Genomic DNA, 23,089 nt, shown 5'->3' with positions numbered 1-23,089 from the left:
TCCATAAATACTCCCCAGTTTTTTTAATGCACTCCTTCAACTACAAATATAACAACACCTGATTACAAAAAACCCCAGAATTACAAATTGCCTTAGCATGATCAATACTTCCATTTTGCTTTGGAAGCTACAGAAGGCTTTAAAAGACCTGGAGTCTCTGGCAGGCAATGCTGCAAAAATAACTTTCAAACTGATAACCAATGCTCTGAAGTGTGCCTGCAAAATGGCTCTAAGACTTTCTGATAGCCTCACTCATCTCAGTGAGCAGTTCAGCTATAAAACTCAATGATGAAAACTTAAACATCAACTTCGTTAGCTATCCCACTTCTTTCAAAAAAATATGGAAAAGGAGGGATAGCTTATGAACAGACAGAAGTTCCTGCGTGGGTAGTCTGAGGCAGTGTCTCAAATCTGTTTTTTCATCAAGTCATAATTCAGACATTTTAACAGCATCCACTAAGACAATTAGAGAAGGAAAAAGGAGAGATAATTGGCATACACTGAGCATTCAACAACTTCTGAGGAATCTCCTTTCTCCCCATTCAGTTCACAGAAAGCAGGTAAATATTGAGCGCTTCAGTAAACATTCTCTCCGTACCCTACTTCTTCTCCTTTTAATCAGTGTCACAAAGAAGTCCGTTCCTAGCTGACCAACAGAGTGCACTCACTGGTGATTAAGTACGGTAAAGAGGCAAAGAAGACATATCAGGTTGGACTAATCTAATTTGGGACCAGAACTCACAGACATTTTGGTAGTGGGAACAAGGAAGTACCCTCCATTTAACAAAGTGGATGATATCTCCAGTAAAAAAAAAAAGGGACTTTATGAGTTTCTCAGGAGAGGGGGCTCAAAACTAAACTCCTATTTTGCTCTGCACAATACATAGCAGTAATGCCATCAAATCCAGTTGTCATGTTGGGCTGCCACAGCTAGAAGAGAACAAAGCAAGAATCTGCTCATTACTACACAGATAGAAGCCCCTAGCATCATCCTTCAACTCCCAGCTCCTCTATGCACCTTCAGCAATTTTTCCACTGATTGGGTCCATGCATGTAGTTTCCTGCTTAACTCAGTTATCTCAAATATAGAATGGCAATTTCTTATACATTTATCCTCACAACACCCCTGTGAGGTAGGGAAACACTACTACACACACATTTTACAGACAGGGTAATGAGCCACACAAGAGGCTGAGATATGTTGGTATCTGTTATTTGGTACTCATACCTACCCTCAAACGACCGAAAATCAGGGCCTAAACCCCTCTGAGGATCTGGATCTAAGTGACCTGACCACACAACCTGCGACATGGCAAGAGCTGAAATCACAGTGACTTCATGGTGACAGGAACTATGAGTCAGGTCCCCACACAGCAATTTCTGAAGAAAGTCATGTCTTTGTTTTTATTGACAGCGAGTTACTGCTTTCAACTTAAAACATCAGGGTGAAAGCCAAGGATAAAGTCTCACACTTAATGGTTATACAGTGTTTAGTTTTGTGCAAAGCATTATTCTGAAGGATAGTAAGGTCATCCAAGTATGCTATTGTGGCGGAGTGCCATTCACATCCAATCTAGTCTTTTCTACAAACTTAAAAGACTTTGAAAAAGCAAAAGAGGAGAAAGAACTTTTGCAGAATTTTCTTTAAACGCTAAGATCAAGATTTTGCACACATTAGGAAAGAGAAGGAAGAGGGAAGCTGCTAAAAAACCCCAGATTACATTTAGTCCACATGTGCAAAATTAATAAATGTTACACTAGTACCATGCCACATTAATTTTGCAAGAGCCAACATAATTCTGTTTACAAAGTAGCTTTTAAATGGGGAGAGGTAACATTTTGCAACAGAAAGATGAGCTACGCTTTCACCCACGTTCCTCCGCTCCTTGTTTTAAGTGAACAATATATGGGAAATAGTACAGAGAAGAGAATGTTTCTGGCTTATATTGTTTGATCTGAAATGGAAATAAGAATACCACAGACATTTACAAGTATTCTCCTCTCTGCCTCCTTGTGGCTGCACAATATCAACAGTACTTTCAGAAGTCAAGAATACAGGGGAGATTAGCGTGACTGCTGTTCATTTGTACTGAAACAAATTGGCAGATACACATCTTAGGTATCCAAAGATAATGCCATGGTCCCTATGAATTTACAAGAATCAGTTAGGTCAAATAAAAGGAAAGATAATTCAGTTAATATGACTAAAATAACCATAAGGTACCCACCCTAGTAATCAACAACAAATGTACGGCTAGATTAAAGATTGAGTAACTCATGCTTAATTACATAAGAGATTGTCCTGATCAGTTATGGGTAGAAGTCTAATTTCAAACCAACCATTAAATTTTACCTTGGTGTGAACTATTATTCAGTTAAGGATTAGAAAAGAGACCTTGAGCCATTTTTCTTTTTTTTTTTAAAGAATGAAAACAGAATCTGATATACTTTTAACATATTTTATGCAATGCTGGATGGAAAAGAAAAGAAGATACTAATTCCATTTTAACACACAGATAACTGAATTTTTACTCTTTCACTGTGACACCATCTTAATGGAGTCCCCCAAAGGTGCATATGCCTCTTTAACCCCAAACAGTTCTCAGAACCCTGTTCATAATTTTTTCCCAGCTCTTCCAGTATTTCAAACCAAATAACTCAGGAGAAATATTAGGAACAGTAGTACACTGGATACCTGGAAAACACTTTCTAGCCAGGGAGTCAGCAGTGCACCTTTAATCAGCTGCTACACCCTGCTGTATCTACAACTTGTATTTTATGAGTGATTTTTACAGGCTCATTTTGTGTTTGCTTCAGCAGGCAAAGAGGAACCCAGAACAATCAGTCTCATGTTCTGGTGAATTCACCTTTGCATTTCTGAGTCTAGCAAGCTAGGTGAATAGCTGCAACTTGAAATCATATCACAGTACCTGAACTGACTAGGATTAAAATGATAATATGAACAGGAAAAAAATGAAATTCAAGATTAACCCTTGCCACAGTTCTCTGATACTCTGTTCTGTATTAAAAATAAAGATAAAATAGAAAGGGACTGTTGAAGAAAAACTTCCTAAGGAAAACCTGGTTACCTGCTTTTGTCTAACAAAAGGTGTACAGTATTCTGCTTCTTTGCTAAATACACTCACTGTTTTCAGTAAAGTAGTAATATTTTTAAGTCTATTTCCTGGCAAAAGTACTACCTAAGCTAGTCAGTTTTGTCTCTTTCTAGAACATCAGTAGTGTAAAAACACACAAAATTAAATTCTGCTTACTGATACAGATGAAACAATTCCAAAGTCCTCAAAAGAAAAAAAAAAAAAGATTACACATGGGAGCATGCTGGTGATTGTAAAGCTGACCACATTAATCCATTTTAGGGCTTCTAAAATAATTTTTTACCCTGACAACTCCCTTTTTACCCTTACTTCACAGCCACTGCAGGCCATATCTCCTCCCACAGCAACATTCACTGGAGAACACATGTATGCAGCCAGTCACATAACCACACGTGGGCAACAGACCAGGGATAGAGAAAAAAAAAAAAAAAAGGCCAAAAAAAAAAAGCAATACCAAAACCCACCCATAACATTGCTTTACCCAGTACACAAGAGTTTCCCCACATCGCACCCTAACAACATTTTCTGCTTGCCAGGTTATTTAGTCTGTTTTTCTGATAGGTGTTAGCTAGTTTTAATATCTATAAGACATTGTAAACCCTGCAACACATTTACCTGTTCCTTCTGCATTAAGGTATTCATCTGACAATTTACATTTACCTCTGACTGATACTTATGTTTCCACAAGAAAAGATCAAACATAGTGAAGGAACTATTTGTGCTAATTAAAACATCCTGACAGTGCCCCAATCTGTTTTAAGTTGTAAAAACTCCAACCATTTTCTCAATTCTGTCATATATTTACCATATGAGTTTAGGGAAATAGCATTGTTTTCCAAACTTTTTATTTCCTTCTCTTCTCCTTTCCTTTTTCTCTCCCTGATCTACTTTAGCTTCTTAGATATTAAATTTGAGACATGTTAGATATTCTGTTTATGCTAGGTGACAAAATAATCTTCCCAGTTAGCAGCCATCCTTGTCCTTTTCCTTCTGCTTGAAGTCTTTCCATCTTTATAGAAGATTTTATTTAGTGATCGTTAGAGCCAGCACAGAACTGTCATGTGGGTCAAAAGTCTAGAAGAAAGTTGACAATAATCCATTTTTCCACCTCCATCGTTGCACAAATCCTGGAGGAAGATCCAGAAGTTATCGAGCTTCACATTCATCCAAGTGCCCCTGATGTGCAGAGGATATCCACAACTCCAAGCTCCACCATCAATTCTTAAACTGACACACTTAGCACTCAACGGGCAGTACTGATATGCATTCACTGTATCTTAATTGAAAGATATTAGTTTAAAAAACAAACAAACAAAAGCCCAACAACTCAAAAGCAAAGCTTTCACATAAAGCACCAAGAGGAACCTGACAAAGATGATCTGTTAGTAAGATTGGCACTGTGACAAACTGAAAGGTACAATATTCACCCTTCTGGCACAAATATATCATCCTTGGTGCCTGCTCTGGAGAGCTCACAATCTAGAGGAGACAGCACGATACAGAGGCAACAGAATAGTGGCATACAGGCAAGGATGAAGGGGAAAAGTACGACCGTATCAAAATAGCATTGTACCCTTCTAAGGCTTGTATAATGCACAGTTGGTATTTTCCATTTTTTAAAAATACATATAATTATTTTTATGACAATGACACAGTAGTCCTCAGTCAGCATCAAGACCCTGTTCAGGTGGTTCACAAACACATATTAAAAGAAAAAGCCCTGCCTCAAGAGCTTCCAGTTTAAACAGACAAGACAAAGGGTGTAAAACAGAGGCACAGAGTGGGAAGAGATTCTCTATCTCATCAGCTACCCAGCAGGAACAGACCCATGAAAAACATTCTTATTTACAAAAACACCACTCAACATTTTTCAGTCACTGGGGGTTAATACCACCCTACAAAAAGACTTAAATGAGGAAAGAAAAAAATAACAGTCACAAGACAGAAAGGAAAAGAAATAAAAGTTCAGATAAAAATGGACAGAACTCCAAAAAAGGTGATCAAGAGAAAGGGGAAGAAGATTTCTTCATTACAGTAGAAGATAGGATTTCAAAAGGTTGACTGCAGTAGGTTGGTGGAAGAGTTAAAATTACAGGATAAAGAGAGGGAGGAGAGAATCCATGAAAAGAAATCCTGGAGGACTAGTTTGAAATGGATTCAGAGATAAAAAAGAAAGCCAGTGGAGGAAGGGAAAACAAACAGCAGACTAAAACAAAGGATGGGGCAATATTTACTCATCCAAATGTTTGGGATTTTTCTCATATTTTAATTGTGATTTTCCAAAAGAATGGAAAATTAATTTAGTGTATAATTGCTCAAATACCTTGGCATACCAAATTTGTCAAAAACCAAAACCAAACCAAAACCCCAAACCCAACAACAACCAACTCACAAACCAAAATACTCTCCAAAACTACACCATCCAAACAACTTCAAAAACCTGCTGCAAAGAGTACAGCAGTAGTCCTTCTTATTCAAGAAAATGGAATGAGAACAAACTTGGGCAGAAGTTGCAAAAGTTATTTCATTAGGCAAAAAATGGCTAACTGTATTCTGATCACCTTCTACTACCTCCAGGGATTGTGGGAAGAGATATTATTAGTGACGTAAAGTTGTACAGCTGTAATTGTTATCAGTGTTGGTTTTCTCCATGCAAGAGGTGCTGAATACTTGAGTAAACAAAAGATCAATGGTCAACTCTTGAACAACAAACATGGGATGGCTGCACTGAGCCTTTACATGCACCTGATTAAGCATGCAGAGTTCTTGCAATAAAATCCAATAAGCTACTTCCCAGCAGTGCTGTAGAGCCCTTGAATAACTTATATAATAGCTTTATAACCCAGAGATACTATGAAGCGTATTCCAGAATTTGACAGGTTTTGTGCATAAGCCCACGCAAACTTCTTGGTTGAGTTGATCTTAGTAATTTAAATACCTTCAGACTTCAGGATCCTAGAACAATCTGAACCACTTTTCAGAAGCTGGTATAAATGGCAAGAACTTCTCACTCATTTCTCCCTGTTCACTAAACTCTTTGCATACATCCGTCAGCCTTACAAAATACTTCCCTGTTGGCCCAGCTGCATGAGAAACCAAACTAGCAGGAGAAATCAAATTATTTTCAGACTTTAAAATAGACAAGGCTGAAATGTCCTATTCCTTTCCACATATATAACTTATTTTAAAAAAATCGCTTTCTCATCCTGGACGATGGGTTTGATTAACTGCGTACTTCTTACCAGCCCTTCACTTGGCTTGATGTTTGTAAGCTGGATCACTTCAAGGTGGGCAGACTGGGAAACCAGCGGATCAGAAGAGAGTGAGATAATGTGATCACAGACGCCAGAGAGAGTTTTACACTAGAAAAGAAAAAAGAAAATAAAATGTCACAGTGAGCATACCATTGCTAGCTATTTGCATATCAACCTACTATTTAAACGATTGCATTTTTAAAGTACATATTAAATCACATTGCTGAATCTACAAAGCAGAGGGAATGAAGGAGGAGGGGGAAAGGCCTCAGTCAGCAGCACAATACAAAATCCATTTTCTGTGATGACCCCGAACAGACACAGGGTCAGACCAGGGAAGAATAAGAGGCAAATGCTTTTGCATCTGAGCAGAGAGAAAAAGGGACTGCGTGAGCTGCTCCCATGCGCTCTCAGGGTTAGGTGCCCTGCCTCTGAGCTGTGCTCAGGCACGCAGGGAGCGTGTGGTGAGCTCCAACCCCCCTCTCTGCCCACATCTTTTGCAAAGACATTAAGTGCCCCCAAACCCCACCAATTTCCGTTGAACGTGCAGATGTTCAGCACAGATGAAAATCAGGCTCTTAACGACGACGGGTAACTCCCATTAACTCTGAAGCTTATTCTATACTAATAAAACATGCTAATTGACTTTGGACTGAGTTTCTCATGTTCTACTGCTGCCAAGCATGATTTACTATTGCAGGCATGAAGATTACAATAAATAACCACTTCACGATGGGATAATTCTTAAACCTGTTATCCTTGGCAGCCTCTTCGCAGCAAGATAGAAATAAAAAAGTTTCCAAAAAGGCTAGAACTGTCAAATGGGTACTGTGTATCTCCTCATCTCTCACTCCCTGAACACCCTCTTCTCAGAAGCAGGGCAGCTGTGATTTTTCCTATAATTCTCTCATATTTCTGTAAGCAAGTGATTTTTGAGAGTTTAAATGTTTTCTGTGAAGTCCCCTTTCAGCAACTAAAACTGATTTCTCGGTTCAGGTTTCCAAATGCATGTTTTGTCAGCAAATTCAGGGATTAGGACTTCTGGTCCCAAAACTGTGGGTACCTCCAAAACCAATTAAGAACCAGCCTAACTGCTCTCAAATTCAAAAGACAAAAGCTAACCAGTCTCCTCAAATGACTGAAACACAACTGCACATGACTGCTGCACCAACCACTCTTCCAAGATTGCAAAGCGTACTTCTTAAAGTAAAAAAGATCTACAACAATGTTATGAAAAATAATATAAAACTGGATATAATCTCCTTGCCAAATCAGCACTATAATTCCAAATGCCAAACTACAAATAACTTATGTAAAAAGGAAAGTAAAAAAACTTAAGTGATAAAAGCAAAAAAAAATAAATCCAGTGACAGTGAAATCTTAATCCTGTTACAGACCATGACATTGGGATTTTCTCCTCTTTAAATTATTTACACACAGTTGGAAGTTCAGGTTTGTATATAGATGGCATGTTTTATTGAACAATAATGTTTCAGAATGAATAAACAAATCAGAATCAAATGGAAAATATAACAAAATTTATATTACCAACATGACCTTCTTCCAGAGATAACATTACCTTCAAGCATAGACACACACACACACTCCTACCTCTTCTGCTTTATCTGTATTTCATGATGCAGAATCATTACTGAAAAGAGGAAGTCACGAAATATATAAAATGGAGTTAAGAATGCTTTGTGCTTTACCTGAATTGGGAAGAAGTGAAAAAGTGAAAAAGTGAATTTTATTGCAAAATTGGGGTTTTATGGCTTTTTGGATACATGCAAATTGCTTTGACCTGACATTTTAAAAAGGTAAAAAAGATATAAAATTCCATAATAAAAATGAAAGCTTAGATTTCCTGTTTGTTTGGGATTTTTAATACCATGCTGGCATGTTATTTGTACTTTCATCTCTCTTGTAACTGCGCTGACAATTATTGAAAAATTACTTTTAGAAAATTACAGAACACCCAGCTCTCCACATGCAAAGCGAAGAGACCTACATTATAAATCATTCTCTGGTGATGAAAACTGAATTTTTCATATATCTTTAGACTTGTATTCATCCACCTATTCTTCCTATTAATCTCTTCTAAAACTACTAAGTTTATGGGGTCCTTAGCAGTTTCAGAGAAACTTCTATTTACAATGAATTAATGTATGATTTTTTTCTCCTATTCCCAACTGTTGTATTGCAGAGAGATGCCAAAATGCACAGAAAAGGAGTGTTCCTACCACCTAACACAAGGTATGCCATTTCAAGTTCACAGATGCGGCTCCTCATTAAAAAAAAGTCCTCAGCTGTGTTGACAGATGATGGGGAAAGGAGAGGAGTGAGGCAAGTCCAGGATGCGGCATGGAACAGAAGCCTATGCTGAGATGCATTAAATAGCTCCCTGGAGCAGCTGCTCTCCCTCTGCCTCTCTGTGAGAGGTGTACAGACAGTCTATACAGTAAGCCTATGGAGATCAGCATTCCAATATGGTTATATTGGTTGCAATCCTAAAACAAGGTGGTGTGAATATTCCCCAAGAGGAGCTCTGGGAATACTGGATGCCAAAATCACCAAGTTACTACAATAAAAAAAATACGCCATATGCTTCTATGCATTTCTAAAAGATTATTGTCTTTCAGGTCTTGCGGTTTTCTTTCCATCTTAGGTATTCATACTGCCGTCCAGCAGTATGATATTGTGCCCATTCTAAGCACAATAAATGAGCCGTAGCAAAGTCCCTAGAGAACACCCTATGATTAGAGGATGCTCTTTCAGATTAAGGCTTCAAATTCTATGACCTTTCCAAAATGTAAACACTCATTCAACATGTGGGGATGCATACACAATTGTCTTCCTAGAAAAATGATATTTAGGGGTAAAACTCTGCTGCATTATTAAAAAATCTTTCCCACTTCATGAGTACCCAGATCTCACCATGGTGAAGACAAAAGTTGAAGACAGTGAACTTTTAAAGCTCCATTAAATGTTATCAGGTTTATTACCATATATTAGTATCAGAGGTGACTGGAAACAGCAAAAGAAAACCGAAGGTACAGAAAAGTGACAACAAAAGTTCTTGAATTACTTCTCTCAGTTTCTGACCAACAGAATTAGCTCTTTTTCTTCTAATAGAGCACTAGCGGACCTGAGTGATTCAGTAAGACAACACGCCATGAACTGCACCCCTAAAGAGAGTTTCTCAAGAAACAGTCACTCCAAATAATGAGACATAATCACAGCATCATCTGCTTAGTAATTATGGAATAGTTCTGTCCAGCAAACTCATTTCATTAAAACATGTTTTGCTTTGCTTGTGAGAACTGTCCTTGCCTTTGGAAGGGAAAGGATGCTTGCTGTAGGAGGATTTTGAATTTAAGACTCACTGCTATCACATAGCAAACTGGCATATTCACATTGCCCGGATTTCCAAGGAATGACTTGCTAATTTGTTTTTAATTAAACTGCTCATCTCATTTCAGAATACTATGCATTTTATATCAGTTTTCTTGTTCCAGCATAATTTCAAGACCTTGGGAACAAACAGCAATTTTTTTAGAAGATGGGCCTGGGTTCTGCCCAACCATCCAAAACTTTCAGCTGCTACAAGACAACAACTCCTTTAGTTTTCCTTTAATACAACTCTAACAACTCCTTTAGTTTTCTTCTGAAAGTATAAGAAGTCTGTTTCTGTTAGAATACTTACAGAATCTTACAAGCTTCCCTTAACTATTATACATTTAAGTAATTTTGGTTAAATACTCCTTGGTTAAAGAGTTGGACTGTAAGTAGGATCAAGTGTCTATCGGGCTTGTGTGGAAGGCAAATTTTCATGAACTCTGAGCTTGCCCAGAGCCAGGACAGGAAGGGGCCCACTCTTACACAGCAGGTATCCTCTCCCCACTGCAAAGACAGGGTACACAGGCTCTCACTGGAAACGTGTCCAGAGGATGACACAGGCAAAATAATGCATTTTTCCTTGCCTTTACTCTCAGAAACATCTCATTCATGGTTTGTGAGTTGTTTTTGCGTGTGTGTCTGGGGAGGATGGAAGAAGGAGGAGGAGGGAAATTCAGCCCCAAGAACATATCAGAGCTTGGATGGCTCTGGGACACAGTCATAGGGTACAGCTGTGTCAGTTTACAACAGAGCTAACCAGTGGCTCTGAATGTAGTTACCATCCAGTTCCTGCCCAGGTTACTGCTGTTGACTTCATTGGCCAAGGCTTTTTAATATACCAATCAGCATCAGTCAGCACACATACAAAACAGCCTTTTCACTAGGAGCATGCTTCCTCCCCACTAGGCCTCTTTATGGAAAAAGACCTTGGACCTATATTCAGTGGATCAGGACCTTCCATGGCAAAGATGCTGCCACATGGCACAGGAACAATGTTAATTTAATGGAGGCAACATGCTATTGTATTTAGAAAGTTCCCAAGTAAACCGCCTTTGACTTCACCATGCTCTTCTTCCTAAACAGTTCACACTGTGGCTCATCAGGTTCATTCTATATTCATTCAAGCAACAACCTTGCCTAAATGTAAGGTTATGTTCGATGCTACTTTACTTCTAGCTTGACTAAATTTTCCCTAAGCTCCCCAGACTTCACTGGAGCTTTCACCTTGGCAGATGCAAAGCCAATTTGAGAAATTCTGTAGATGCGAGAAATACAGGGGGGTAATTATTACATTTTTATTATTATTATTTATTAATAAAAAGTTTTTAAATTATTATTTTATTTGATGGAAAGTAATGGACCGACATAGTATTTTGCATGTAGGCTACTCAATTTATTTGAGTGGAAGAAAAGCGCATAAACAGTGCACTTTGCTACTCATTTTGTTCCTAACAATTTATGAACACATTATTTTTCAGCATAACTATTTAGCACAAGCTGCATAGTAGATGTGTATTTTAGTTTCACTGAAATCGGATGACAGTACAAGTCACCTTTTCTCTCAAATGGTAGTTATCTTTTGTTACTTTGTAAAACTACATTTCTGTTTATGAAAACATTGTTGATGAGATCAGGATCCTTTATCTTTTGTAACTCTTGATTCCCCTCTGCAATGCAGTACTAGCTACAGTAAGACACACAGGAAGATGAGCATCGAATTGCTCCTACAAAAATCAGGAGGCATTAAAAATGCTCGGCCTTTCTCAAGCTGCACTCAGCTTTCAGCGTGCAAGGTATCTGAACAAGGAAAAGGATTTGGCCAGGCCAAAAAAAAAGCAAGTTACAAAAGATTAACTGAGAGAAAACAACAGATGATTACATTTTCTCCTTTTGTCACACAGTCCCTGTTCTCACTATAAGCCTTACAGCGATGACTTCAGTTCTCTTTTGCAGTAACTCATCACTGCACTTTAGTAATAAATTCTCCTCTCTATTCAGTGACAAACTTATAATTGTAGATTGAAGCTACACCACAGTCTTTATGTGCAAAGCTAAATGATTCAAAGGAGGATGAAAAATATCACTACACAACATCTAGCTGTTCAGCAAAAATTCAAGGGGAAACATTTTCTTTCACTCAGTAGGCAATGAGTTCACACTCCAGAGCATGAAGAATGAAAGATAATACTTAGTTTCTACCTGTATTTTTGGACTCTAGCGTACTAATTTCTAATAGATTTTCCACAATTGCTCCTTCTTTCAGCCAGGGGGACGAGGACCTAAAGGTGACTAAATTAGATTTTGCATCTGTTCTGATTCTCTGTGGCTACTTCAATTTGTGCTGGGGAAATGTCTGTCTTCTGCAGCAGAGTGGACATACTTAGGGACACAGCTAGCTTCAGAGGCCTCCACAAGCCGTGGCCTTTCCTCAAACCGTTCATCTGTTATCTGTTCAATTCAGGCAGCTCTAGGGTCACCAAGCATTTCTGGTCAAGCAGACAGACTTGTGTTTGTTCCTGTCCTTAATTTTACCCAGGCTAGTGACCAAGCTTAAACCTATCTTCCCAAGTATTTGCAATACTGAAGCATCCTGGCTTAAACACATTCCCAGGGCTGAGGGCAAGAAAAGCACAAGCCTCTCCCATCAACTCTCTCATCTACACCATTTGAATGAGGGATACAATGCCAATAAGACACACGGACATTCAGGGCTAAAAGTAAGAAAAAAATGTCTTGGCAATGTTAAGTTTAATCTGTTTGAAAGCAAAAAAGCTCAGTTAGTTACAACTGACCGAGACGAAGCAACTTGTTACATGAGCATTCAGGATGAAGTCTAACTAGTTAGCTTAAACCAAACCAAATAATTATTGATCAATTAATTTTAGTCCAAAACGTTTGTTGTACTGTATGGAATACATCAGCAACTCCGGCAATCTTAGAACCAACTGGGCCTGGAATTGCATTTGTATATACATGAAGTTTAAACAGTGAACTAAATCTTATTGTGGATGTACAAAGAGAGGCTTCTATTAGAGTGATGTTTGCTGGGCCCAATTTGCAAGGTATAGGCACTTGAAAGGAAGAAGGTGGTTACTTTTTCTTTTTTTTCTTTAATAAGACTATAAAAATTATACCTTTGACAATGCATTTTCAGTCAATTCTAGTTCTATAACAAACATTCAAATATAGTGGGCAGGAGTGAATTATCATCACTGTGGCTTCTGCAAGGTTCTTAGCAAAAAGAGAACATTCTGATCCATTACTTGTTCTTTTCTTTTTCAATTTAGTAACTCTTTTTTAATTTAAATAGCTCATTTGTTTTTCAAAAACTTCTGAATATTAACTTCACTCTGCGGTTCTACTTTCTACAGTTTCCAACTCAATAAAACTGTCCTTTTTGCAGGAAAAGCAGCGTAATTTTAAGAAAGTGAAATTCCTTAGGAAAACATTTTCTTTTTTTATAGAATTAAACTAAAAAGAAAATGCATTTAAAACTTACTATTAATCTGACTGGAGCCTGGCTTCTACTTTCTATAATTAGTCCTTCTTGCTTTGCTCTCATTTTAATACTCTACTGCTTCACATGGATTAATCTGAACTAGGTATTTCCATCATATACAGCCTTGAACAGCTGGATGGAATCAATGAATTATTCTTCAAAGATTTTAAAGCTCCATTCAGACTTTTGTAATTATTAACATATAACTCCCCAAATAAGCAGAACTGATACCCTTTTCAGCTGACCAGTTTTCCATACATTTTATCATCTCAAGTTAAATCAATATAAAGATTCTAAATATAAACTAGCAAGAGCATACTAATTTCCAATTTTGAAGCAAACACCACACCTATGGCTTATCCTTTCACATTAGGCCCACTGTATTTTAAAACTTGTTCTTCATAAGTTAATATGTTCTTCTTAAGTTAATATTTTCTATTGCCATCTACTTCTGTTGGTATTATTTTCTGGTGATATTTACTTTCTGTTTATATTAATAAATTATTACAAATATTATTATTTAATTATTTATTTACTACATCGCTTACTGAGCAAAACGTAACCTGGAAAAAACATACTGAGAAATGAAGTGGCAGAAATATGAAACATTTCTCTGTATTCATGAATATTTCAGAAGCATCAACATTTTAATGAGCAAAAATGAACACATTATTCCTGTGCGGTTTTATGCTTCTTATTCCACAGAAACGAAGTGTTTCTGTGAATGAATTCACAGCAAAAAAAAATTTCAAGAAATATAGTTGTCTTTAAAAATAATTGTTTCAACACACCTGCAATTCTAGGGCAGAAAATTATAGAAGAGACATTTTTTCCCAGACATACTTTGAACTCCATTTAGAAGAAATAAACAAGTTGAAGTAGGTCATTTCTTCTTATAACTTCATTAGTTTTCCATAGGACATTTTTCCTTTTAAATACATTTTATGTGTTTAGTTGAATAACACAGATTAGTTTACTACTTAACCTAATATTGTGAGTGACAATCAAAATGCTTTTGTATAGCAGTTGAAACTCAAATTGCATGGTGTAAACAAAAAATATTTCTTTCTTGAATGTAAGCTGAAGCTATACATTTCTGTCTCCACAGAATACGATTTCTTAAACGTATCGGTGATATCTAAAAAGCTAACATCTGAATAAATTTATTGATGTTAAAACATACTATCTATGGACAAGGTGATTCAGCAGTCTCTCCGCATGAACACCCACACTGCCATCTCTGAAAGAAAGAGGGCATTCATTTGCTTTTCAAAAGAAATTACTGCCATTAGAATATGAGCACATTAACTATTTTTTGGCCCTACCTAATTAAAGCAAACCAGTCATTTAATTGAGGATCTTGCCTTTGGTGAGGGATGTTGCCTACTCCACCATGCTTTAGAGGAAAGCGTGAAGACTCAGTGATGGGTTAACTTTGGAGGTATTCATGTATGCACTGCAATAGCAGCAGAGTGCTCTCACATCCCCCGCTTGTGTCCACATACCCTCTTACCCCCTTGATTTGGCACAGAGTAGGCTTGCTCCAGGGGGAACGGGGCAGCATCCCTACAGGAGATGCGTGCTTACAGAGCTCCAGCCCCTGAACCATGGCACATGAGTCCAAAATAACACTTTGAGCCATGTGAACAATGGAGATGTTCAGGTTGAACCTATGTTCTGGGTTGAAGTAAACCACTGGACCACCAACAGGTAATGCGGACAAAAAGCAACTACTTTGATCCAATGATCTGCTCCTAAGGCAGTAAATTTCTTGGTGTCCTAAAGAATAAGAGTACATAACTGTCATTTAATTTATTTTCATTTCTGTAGCTGTAGTTCTTTTTTACTTATGTAAGACGGATCTCTTAAAATTTGACTTCAAACCTCAGTGGGAACAATACCTTGCAACAAGGATTTCCTTAGGCTAATTGCATGAATTGCTAATTAGTTGTAAGTCATTGGCTTTCACTTTTGTGAGGAAGCTTCCTTCCTTATGTCATGAAGAGAACGCTGTACGTGAAATCACATGGGGTGAGCTCACAGTTTTGAATTCAATTTCCTCTCTAACTCATCCCAGGAAACACAGCTATATGTTGGTATCTGATGATTGGTATCAGCTGTATGTTGGTATCTGGCAGCTGGATGTGATGCTGGCCATACACCACTTTTGTTACCTCCAGGAGTTTGCACAGTTTGCAGATGGGAAATGTACTCAGAAAATGGACTTGCAATAGCTTGGCCTTTGAATTTAAGAAGAGAGAATTTACTTTCTCTCTCTATAACATCTGTGTACATGTCCTCTCCTCCCAATTTTTCCTAGTTCTCCCAGCATTTCTCATTCAAGATTCCTTCTATGCCTTTACCAAAATTTACTACTATTCTTTTTATATCAGAGAACCTTCCTTTTAACATTCACCTCTAAATTTACTAGATGCACAGTCTGTAACAGGAGATTTAAATTCTTAATCCCCCTCTAGAACATCTTTAATCTAGTTTGTACTTGTGCATTCAAATATTGTTATCTCATAAGGTATCTAATGTCTCCTCTTCTTTGACGCTGGCATAAAAATACCATGCACTCTCTCAAGATCTTGACATCAGTAGGCTTTTCCCCTCTTTTTTTAATCTACCTGTTAGATTGCTCCTCCCCAGATTGTCTAACAGGCTAAAGCCACAACACCTTTTTCTGTCTTCCAAGGAGAGGGGTTAGAGGGAACTGTGACTGCTTTCACTTCCAATTCTATCATGAACCTTTTCAGCTGCACGTGTGAAATACTCTCTTTCAAATTCAAAATATGATTTCAAATCCCATCTTTTTAATTATTCAGTCACAGATTTATCTCTTTCCTCAATTGCTTTTGGTCAGCTTTTGCCCCATGAAATCCCATCCATCAGCTGAAATGCAATATGGTCAGAAATGATCCAAGTTACGTGTAATACACATAGTCATTTTTAATCCTAGGGTCCAGTAAAACATTCAACGTTCTGTTCATGTTTCCTTGCAAGCTTGAGCACTAATCATAGAAGCTAAATAAGCTCTCCACAATAATACATATGTCTACCTGTCACCACAATGAAGTTACTGTGGATTAAAGAAATAAGCCTATGTGTCTGAATGATGCAAGACAATATAACTTTTGCAACCTGTCTCAAATTTGTGCACTCACATATCTTAAACGAATCCCTCTCAGTTTCCTCAAAATTTTCTGTTGAAGACTATATTAACTGATGCTTCATCAGCTCTAAGCACTGCCAGCTCCCTTTACAACCCTTTTTGCTAAGTTGTGTAAGATATATACTTTATATATCAGATGTCAGAACTCTTGGCTCTTACAGCAGTAAACAAGCATGTATTGAAAACCACATATATATAATGATTTGCAACTTATAGCACTTCAACTTTTGCCAAGATTATGCAATTAAAAACTTCATTACTTAAATACTTGCAGAGATCATCCTAGCAAAGATGATGATGTCAGCCTCGCTAAAATTGCTAATTCTTTGTGTCCCACAGTGGAAAAACGTCAGTGAAACTTAAAAATACAAGGAGATGTTTTATTCCACATCACCGTGAAATAAAAGCATCAAAAGTTTATAGAATTCAGCTTGCCAAGCATTTGATATGGGAGCACTGGGGGGCGGGGGGGGAAGCGTAGCAAAATTTACTGGGAAGCTCACCTTTTAAAATAAAGAAATGCAGTATTTTCTTGCTTAAGCTCTGGTAATAAGAACACTAAGATATCAAAACCTACCTAAATGTGAAATACAGTGAATAAATTTAACCAATTCATTACTCACTCTTAGGAAGAATATCTTTGTATCTAACTTTTAGAAACAAGCTCTGGGTTAACTTAATACTCAGTAAATTACAGCCACAACATGAAACGCAATTTAATATCTAAAACTTAGGTGTAGTTTTCAGAGAAAGTTTACTCAAGCTTTTGACTCTCCATCCACCAAAGTACCAGCCTTTCAAACTCATCCTGTGTTCTGATGCCCTGATAACTTTCATCTGCTTTATTATCAATAGCACCACAGATCCTGGGAACAGACCGTTGTATTTATGCTGAGAATTCAAAAGGAAAGAATTGCATTACTTTTCCTATCACTAGGCTGGCTCCATGCTCCTACGAGGAATAATGCCATATAAATGAAGCTATATGACTAACATAAACATATATGATTTCACAGAAGCCTAGCAACCAGCTCTCTCTCTCAAAAAAAGCCACTTTTCAAAATCATTCTTCTGACCATGGTTTACAAATAACAGACAGGCCTGAGCCAGAGAAATACAAACCCTTGCAAAGTTCCTGGCTTCTCATATGCCAAGTTCGGCTTCCATAACATCATTACCTATTCACAAGTAGTTCCATACATTCACTCAGTCATACCCAGACTAGTTCATTATCACAGTAGCACTGCATAGAAAAAGCACAAAACACACAGCTCTACAATTCTATGTAGTGTATACAAATATATTTATTAATAGAAATCCAAACACTACTCACCACATGAAGAATTTTATTCTCTGTTTCATATACTGTGCAATCCTGAAAAAATAAAGCAGAAAAGGCAGGTTAAATTGATCCAATCATTCACCCTTCCTAGATTTACCCTTAAAAAGAATTAAACTGAACTGAAAATTCTTTAGGATGAAACAAAAGATTTCAAAGTCTCAAACAGAAAGGAAAAATTCATGTAACCAAAGTGTGGAGCCACCACAGAAAGGTAATACCGGTAAATGTTTACATCTATTCACTAGTTCTTGTTGCTTCCTTCCCTGAGACAGATAACAATCTTCCTCCACTTTACATCCTTTTGGCACATACCAGCCAGTCACATGTATGCCAGACAAGTGGCTTCAACCAGCAGTCCCTGACCATGGACAAAAATGACCTGCTCCTATTGGTAACACTGAAAAACAGAGGTACCAGCAATCGTCTTAAGTAACTAAGAAAGAAAACTAAGCTGAACAATTCTTGCTGAGCTGAGCTGAACTGACACGTTTGCACACCCTGCCAAAGAAGAGAAGGAAAACCCTGGGAGGAGGAAGAAGAGAAAAGGGAACCACTGGTTGTTTATAACACCTCATGCAATGGGAGGGAAGAAAAACGCGGAATACAAAACGCACAGGAAACTGAGTTGGACCATCTTATTACATACAGCCCGCTGGGAACTGCACGCACATTGTTGCCACCTTACGTAGCATGTGAGGCAGTTTCTATAGGCAAGACTAACAGATGAGAGGCTGGGGGCTGTGAAAGTTTTTCTGACAGGCCAAAATCTCAGTGGGTATAGAGAAATTGAATTAGTAAGGCAGAGAGCACATGAAATACAACAAACATTGGTGAAAGAACAACTCTTTTCTAAGTTCATCAGATGCTGTAGCTTTATGATAATTAGTGCAAGCTCTGTTTAGAATGGATGCTTTATATCCTACCTAATAACCCATATGAAAAATGCGACTAAGTTTTCATGTTTTAAGTCTCATTTTTAAATCAGTTTATCCTGTTAGAAAAACAACTTTGTTATATGCAACTGTTTTAAAAAAATGAACTTTTAATCCATGAAATGCTTCTAGTGTTACTTAGGCAAGAAAAGCCAATGTGTTCTTAAGCTTTATATAAAGCAACCTATGCAGAAGCAGCAGGTTGATCAGGGAGTATTTTCCTAATAACAGCTGTTCGCATTCAGGAAACATTTGCCAGTAAGTACAGCCGGAAAGAAAATCTAACACGTTTAATTATATGCAGACATCAATGAAGTATTTGCAATCTTAGTAGCAAACACGTATTTCATTGTTCTATGTGGGAGGGCACGTAACATTTTCAATCTGGATACATGTATGTTCTGCATAGTTTCTTATGAATCATTTTGCAAAAATAGCAGGAAGGGATTGCAACATTTATATTGAAAAAAAGAAGTGCTTTTAAGCAGACATAATTATTTCATTGGTAATAGGAAGAGTTTACTATAAGTTTAAACATTCAGCTTAAAGAGGATACAGTTTGAGGAGTCTCACTACTAAGGGAAGAAGGATTCTGGGTTCTTAAATGCTGTAGAGGTTTACTACAACCAAGAAACCAGTGAATAACAGAGAAACACTGCTACATCCTTGAAATTAAACTCTTCCACACAATCATGGAGGAAGCTAAAGAAATATGCTTATTTCTGACAAACCAAGAGTATATATAAAAAAATTAAAATACTTCTGAATCTACAAAAGACAGTAAAGCAAGTGGAAAACTTCTCAGGTATCCAGTCTATGTATAAGGGCAGGTGGCCTTAAATTCTCTCCTCAACACACAATTCCCTACAAATCCAGGATCTGGGAAGAGGAATTGCTAAATGAGTTCATCACACAGTGGACAGCTGATTGTTGATGCTACATCTTCATATTCAGGCAAGAGAAAAATTAACAGTTCAGTAACCCATAAAAGACAGAAAAACTGGAGGAGAGCAAACGCAATGCCTAGGTAAAAAAACAATTCCAAAATATACTTTTTCCATATATTAATGATGCCCAACTGAACATAATTCAAGCATGAACTCAGGCAAATGTGCAGGAATGCAAAGATCCATGCCAGCATAGCCCAGAGCAGCCCTGAAGTCTAGGATTCAAAGAAACCTAGAAAAGGTCACCAAGCTGATCCCTGCATCGTAGCAAGCTCGTTTTAACTTCCTGCAGCCATCCCTAAAGATGAGGGCTGAGACTGCTTCTGAATGATCCCAAGAGCAAAACCTACATGTCACTTTCTTTCATAGTGAACAGTTTATTTCCCCTTAGATTTAAGTCACTCCACTGCTTTGTGCTTTATCTTTAAGCAAGCGCTGAGGATAACTATGCCCACCTTCTTCAAACATCCCTTAGGTAGAATGATAAACTGAATGCTTATTACTGGGGGCCTTTACCATTTACAATTATTGCTTTTTCATACCCATTTCATTTCAACTAAAAGAGCTTAAAGCACTTGAGAACTATAAAAAGAGTTGCTAACTATGCAATTAGAAATAAATTTGTATTCTTAATAGCATACCACCCACTGCTGGAGAACATCTCTTCCTTCCATACCTAGACTACAAGCCCATATCTTACTCCTGAAAGATCTTCTTAAATATCTGTTTAACCACAGTATCAAAACATTGCAATTAAGGTAAGAAACAGATCATATGCAATTTAACATCAACTTTTTTCTACTTTAGAAAAGCAGGAACACATCTGCAACCAAGCTCTACTCCTAAACAAGCTAAAAATTTGCTGTTCACTTAGTGAAACAATACTGTGATTACCCCTGAACTGAAATACACAGATACAGCAAGGAGGAGATATTTTACTTTTACCTGTTTATTCTGTGAACTTCACACATATATTCACTGACAAACTATAACTAAAGCTAGGCTGTATGATCTTCATCTAACCAAGCAAACAAAACTTCAGCTGAAACAGCATACGGTTTGCATCTTCTAAATGCGCATTATTTTCTAAAAGATTAGTAACGTAGACTGCTAATAAAGCAACAAAAGCAGTTCTGTGTTAATTTATACTTCCTGAAGATGTAGTCAAATATTGGCCATTAGCAGGTTCAGAGAGGAAAATGGGACAGTATAATCTGCAAAGAAAGATAAATAAAAGGGGAATATGATGGAACAACTTAATTAATAATATCAGATTTTCATGGTCACTCTTTCCAGCTCTGCCTCATGCATCAAAAATGGCAAAAGTGACCTTTGTGGAGGCAGCTGGAACTACGCTAAGATCCTAAAAAAAGGGAAACATGAGGTCCGAAATTGGAAAAAAAAAGAAAAAAAGTGTAGTAAGGGAGTAAGAAAAGAGCAAGAACAAACCACAACAATCAGGGAGAGGGTTCTTCTGCACTTTCAATCCCAGTATAATTTTAAAACCTGTTTTTAAGACTAGCAAGACCTACGCTACACTGCAACTGAGAGGCATCACTCATATTTCTTCCAGAACTTCTGACCTTCATAACCACAATTCTGCATTATTTCTATAAAAATTACACATTTTATCTGCAAAGATCCTATCGGAATGTCATAAGTAATAATTACTAAAGACATTTAAATTAAACCCATTGAATTAGACAGCACTGACTGGTGACAATGCTGCGAAATGTACACATCTAACCCCACCCTGCCCCAGCCATTGCTAGAACAATTCACACAAGGCAACATATATAAAATATAAATATTTGTGGATTTTATTTTTCAAAAGTAATGTTTATGATGCTTTATTTTTCCATTTTATTTTCTTCTCCCCTCACTATTATTGCCTTCTTTTTAAACATTTGTCTTAGTATGTCACAGAAGTGGGGAATGGGGTCAGCTAATTACCCTGGTACTTTTCTTATTCTTTAGTCCTTTTCTTTGCACCTGAGTTGATTAAATCTCAACTCAAAATGTGAAGTACTGAGATCTAGAAGACCTGCCAACTCATCCTAATGCTCATATAACCCACAGGGAAAAAATGTTCGTGCAGTTCTCCAGTACTATAACTATGGGATAATATTCAGCAGAAAACACTTCTGGTTTTGCATATATATGATCTGGTTTACAAGTCCGAGTCAGCAAGCTGTCAAATTACCTATTGCAATTACCTGTCAAACACTTCTCCTCTCAGGGTACTTGCAGGCTATAATCTTGAAACATACCATCATTATTACTACTACTACTACTATTCGTGGTTTTGCCACATATTCTACGCAGCTGCTGCACTGCACTCTTCTTGGCAGTCTTAAGTTCCTGTCAGCTCCATGACTTAACTTCAGAATAAAGTTATGGTAGCTCAGAAAATAAAATATATACATGCAAAAAGTTAAGGGATACAAAAAGGGAGAATTGCAGAAATATGTTTATTAGTTCTTTCAGCAACAAATCAGCAACATTTCTAGTAATCCTTAGATCAGAGTGCTCAAGACAGGGCATGGACTTCTCTTACTGTATTTTCTAGTTCAGCAGAATGCCTTAGTTGCTCATGTATATTTAGTCATCCTAATTTATTTTTTCCTCCAAGGCAAGGAAATTTCCTAAGCAGAACTGATACAGAAGCAGGTTACATGATTGTCAAGAACAAAAACCAGATCTCCTGAATCTCAGGCAACATGTTAGCCCCAAAATGTCCTTTGTGAATTCATACAATAGTAGCGTTGCTCAAAAGCAGGCTGTGTGGTGCTACAGAGGTGGAGTCAACTGGAGCAACTTGCAAAGAACAAGAGCTTGCCATGAAAGCATTTGTTCTCCAGGCAGCTTTCAAGCTGCTTCTGGTGGAGCTTCTTCACTGGTTTTTTAATTTGTTTTCCTCTGCAGTCCAACTGAATTTACATGAAGGCAATTTACATGTGGGTGTTTGTGTAGATTGCACTGTTTTTACCAGTATTTTGCTGATAAAATGTAGGCAAGGTTGGGGACACAATTTTAAAAGCAGTAGTGAAATTGCCTGGGAAATGCATCTTTCATGAGCAATCCCACACATCTTCCATGTCTAATTTTAAGAGGGCAACAGCTAGATTTTATGTACTGCTTAAAACCAGATGTCTGATAGAATTGCTGTCACCATTATTTTGAAGTCACGCAAAATATTCTAAACTAGGTAACTCCAGTTGTCTATTTGTAACAAAAATAATGAATTACATGATTGCTAAAAGAGGGTTCAGACTCTCATGCATTGCCAAACCTTTGGCATAAAATCTCTCTTGAGCAATGTAGCCATTGGTTGGAATTAAGCCAAGCCATCCTTTAAATCCCTTTGCTTCTCAAATTGATTAAAACTGTAACTGAATCCTTTAATAACAGTATATGTCAAATGGATG

The 23,089-nt window shown here is 37.4% G+C and overlaps 1 protein-coding gene across 4 annotated transcripts in view; it reads right to left on the bottom strand.

The window, feature by feature from the left end:
• CNKSR2 (connector enhancer of kinase suppressor of Ras 2) overlaps window positions 1-23,089 on the bottom strand; it is a 221,156-nt gene that overhangs the window by 123,743 nt on the left and 74,324 nt on the right. For all 4 annotated transcript variants that reach the window (XM_050894846.1, XM_050894853.1, XM_050894859.1 and 1 more), the window contains exons 5-6: window positions 17,774-17,815; window positions 6,359-6,478 (exon numbers count right to left, since the gene is read on the bottom strand). In XM_050894846.1, coding sequence (XP_050750803.1) covers window positions 6,359-6,478; window positions 17,774-17,815 — 162 coding nt within the window. The remainder of the gene's footprint in view (window positions 1-6,358; window positions 6,479-17,773; window positions 17,816-23,089) is intronic.

Source organism: Gymnogyps californianus, chromosome 1, assembly GCF_018139145.2.
Source record: "Gymnogyps californianus isolate 813 chromosome 1, ASM1813914v2, whole genome shotgun sequence".
Lineage (NCBI taxonomy): Eukaryota > Metazoa > Chordata > Aves > Accipitriformes > Cathartidae > Gymnogyps > Gymnogyps californianus.
This window is presented reverse-complemented; position numbering and strand designations above follow the sequence as displayed.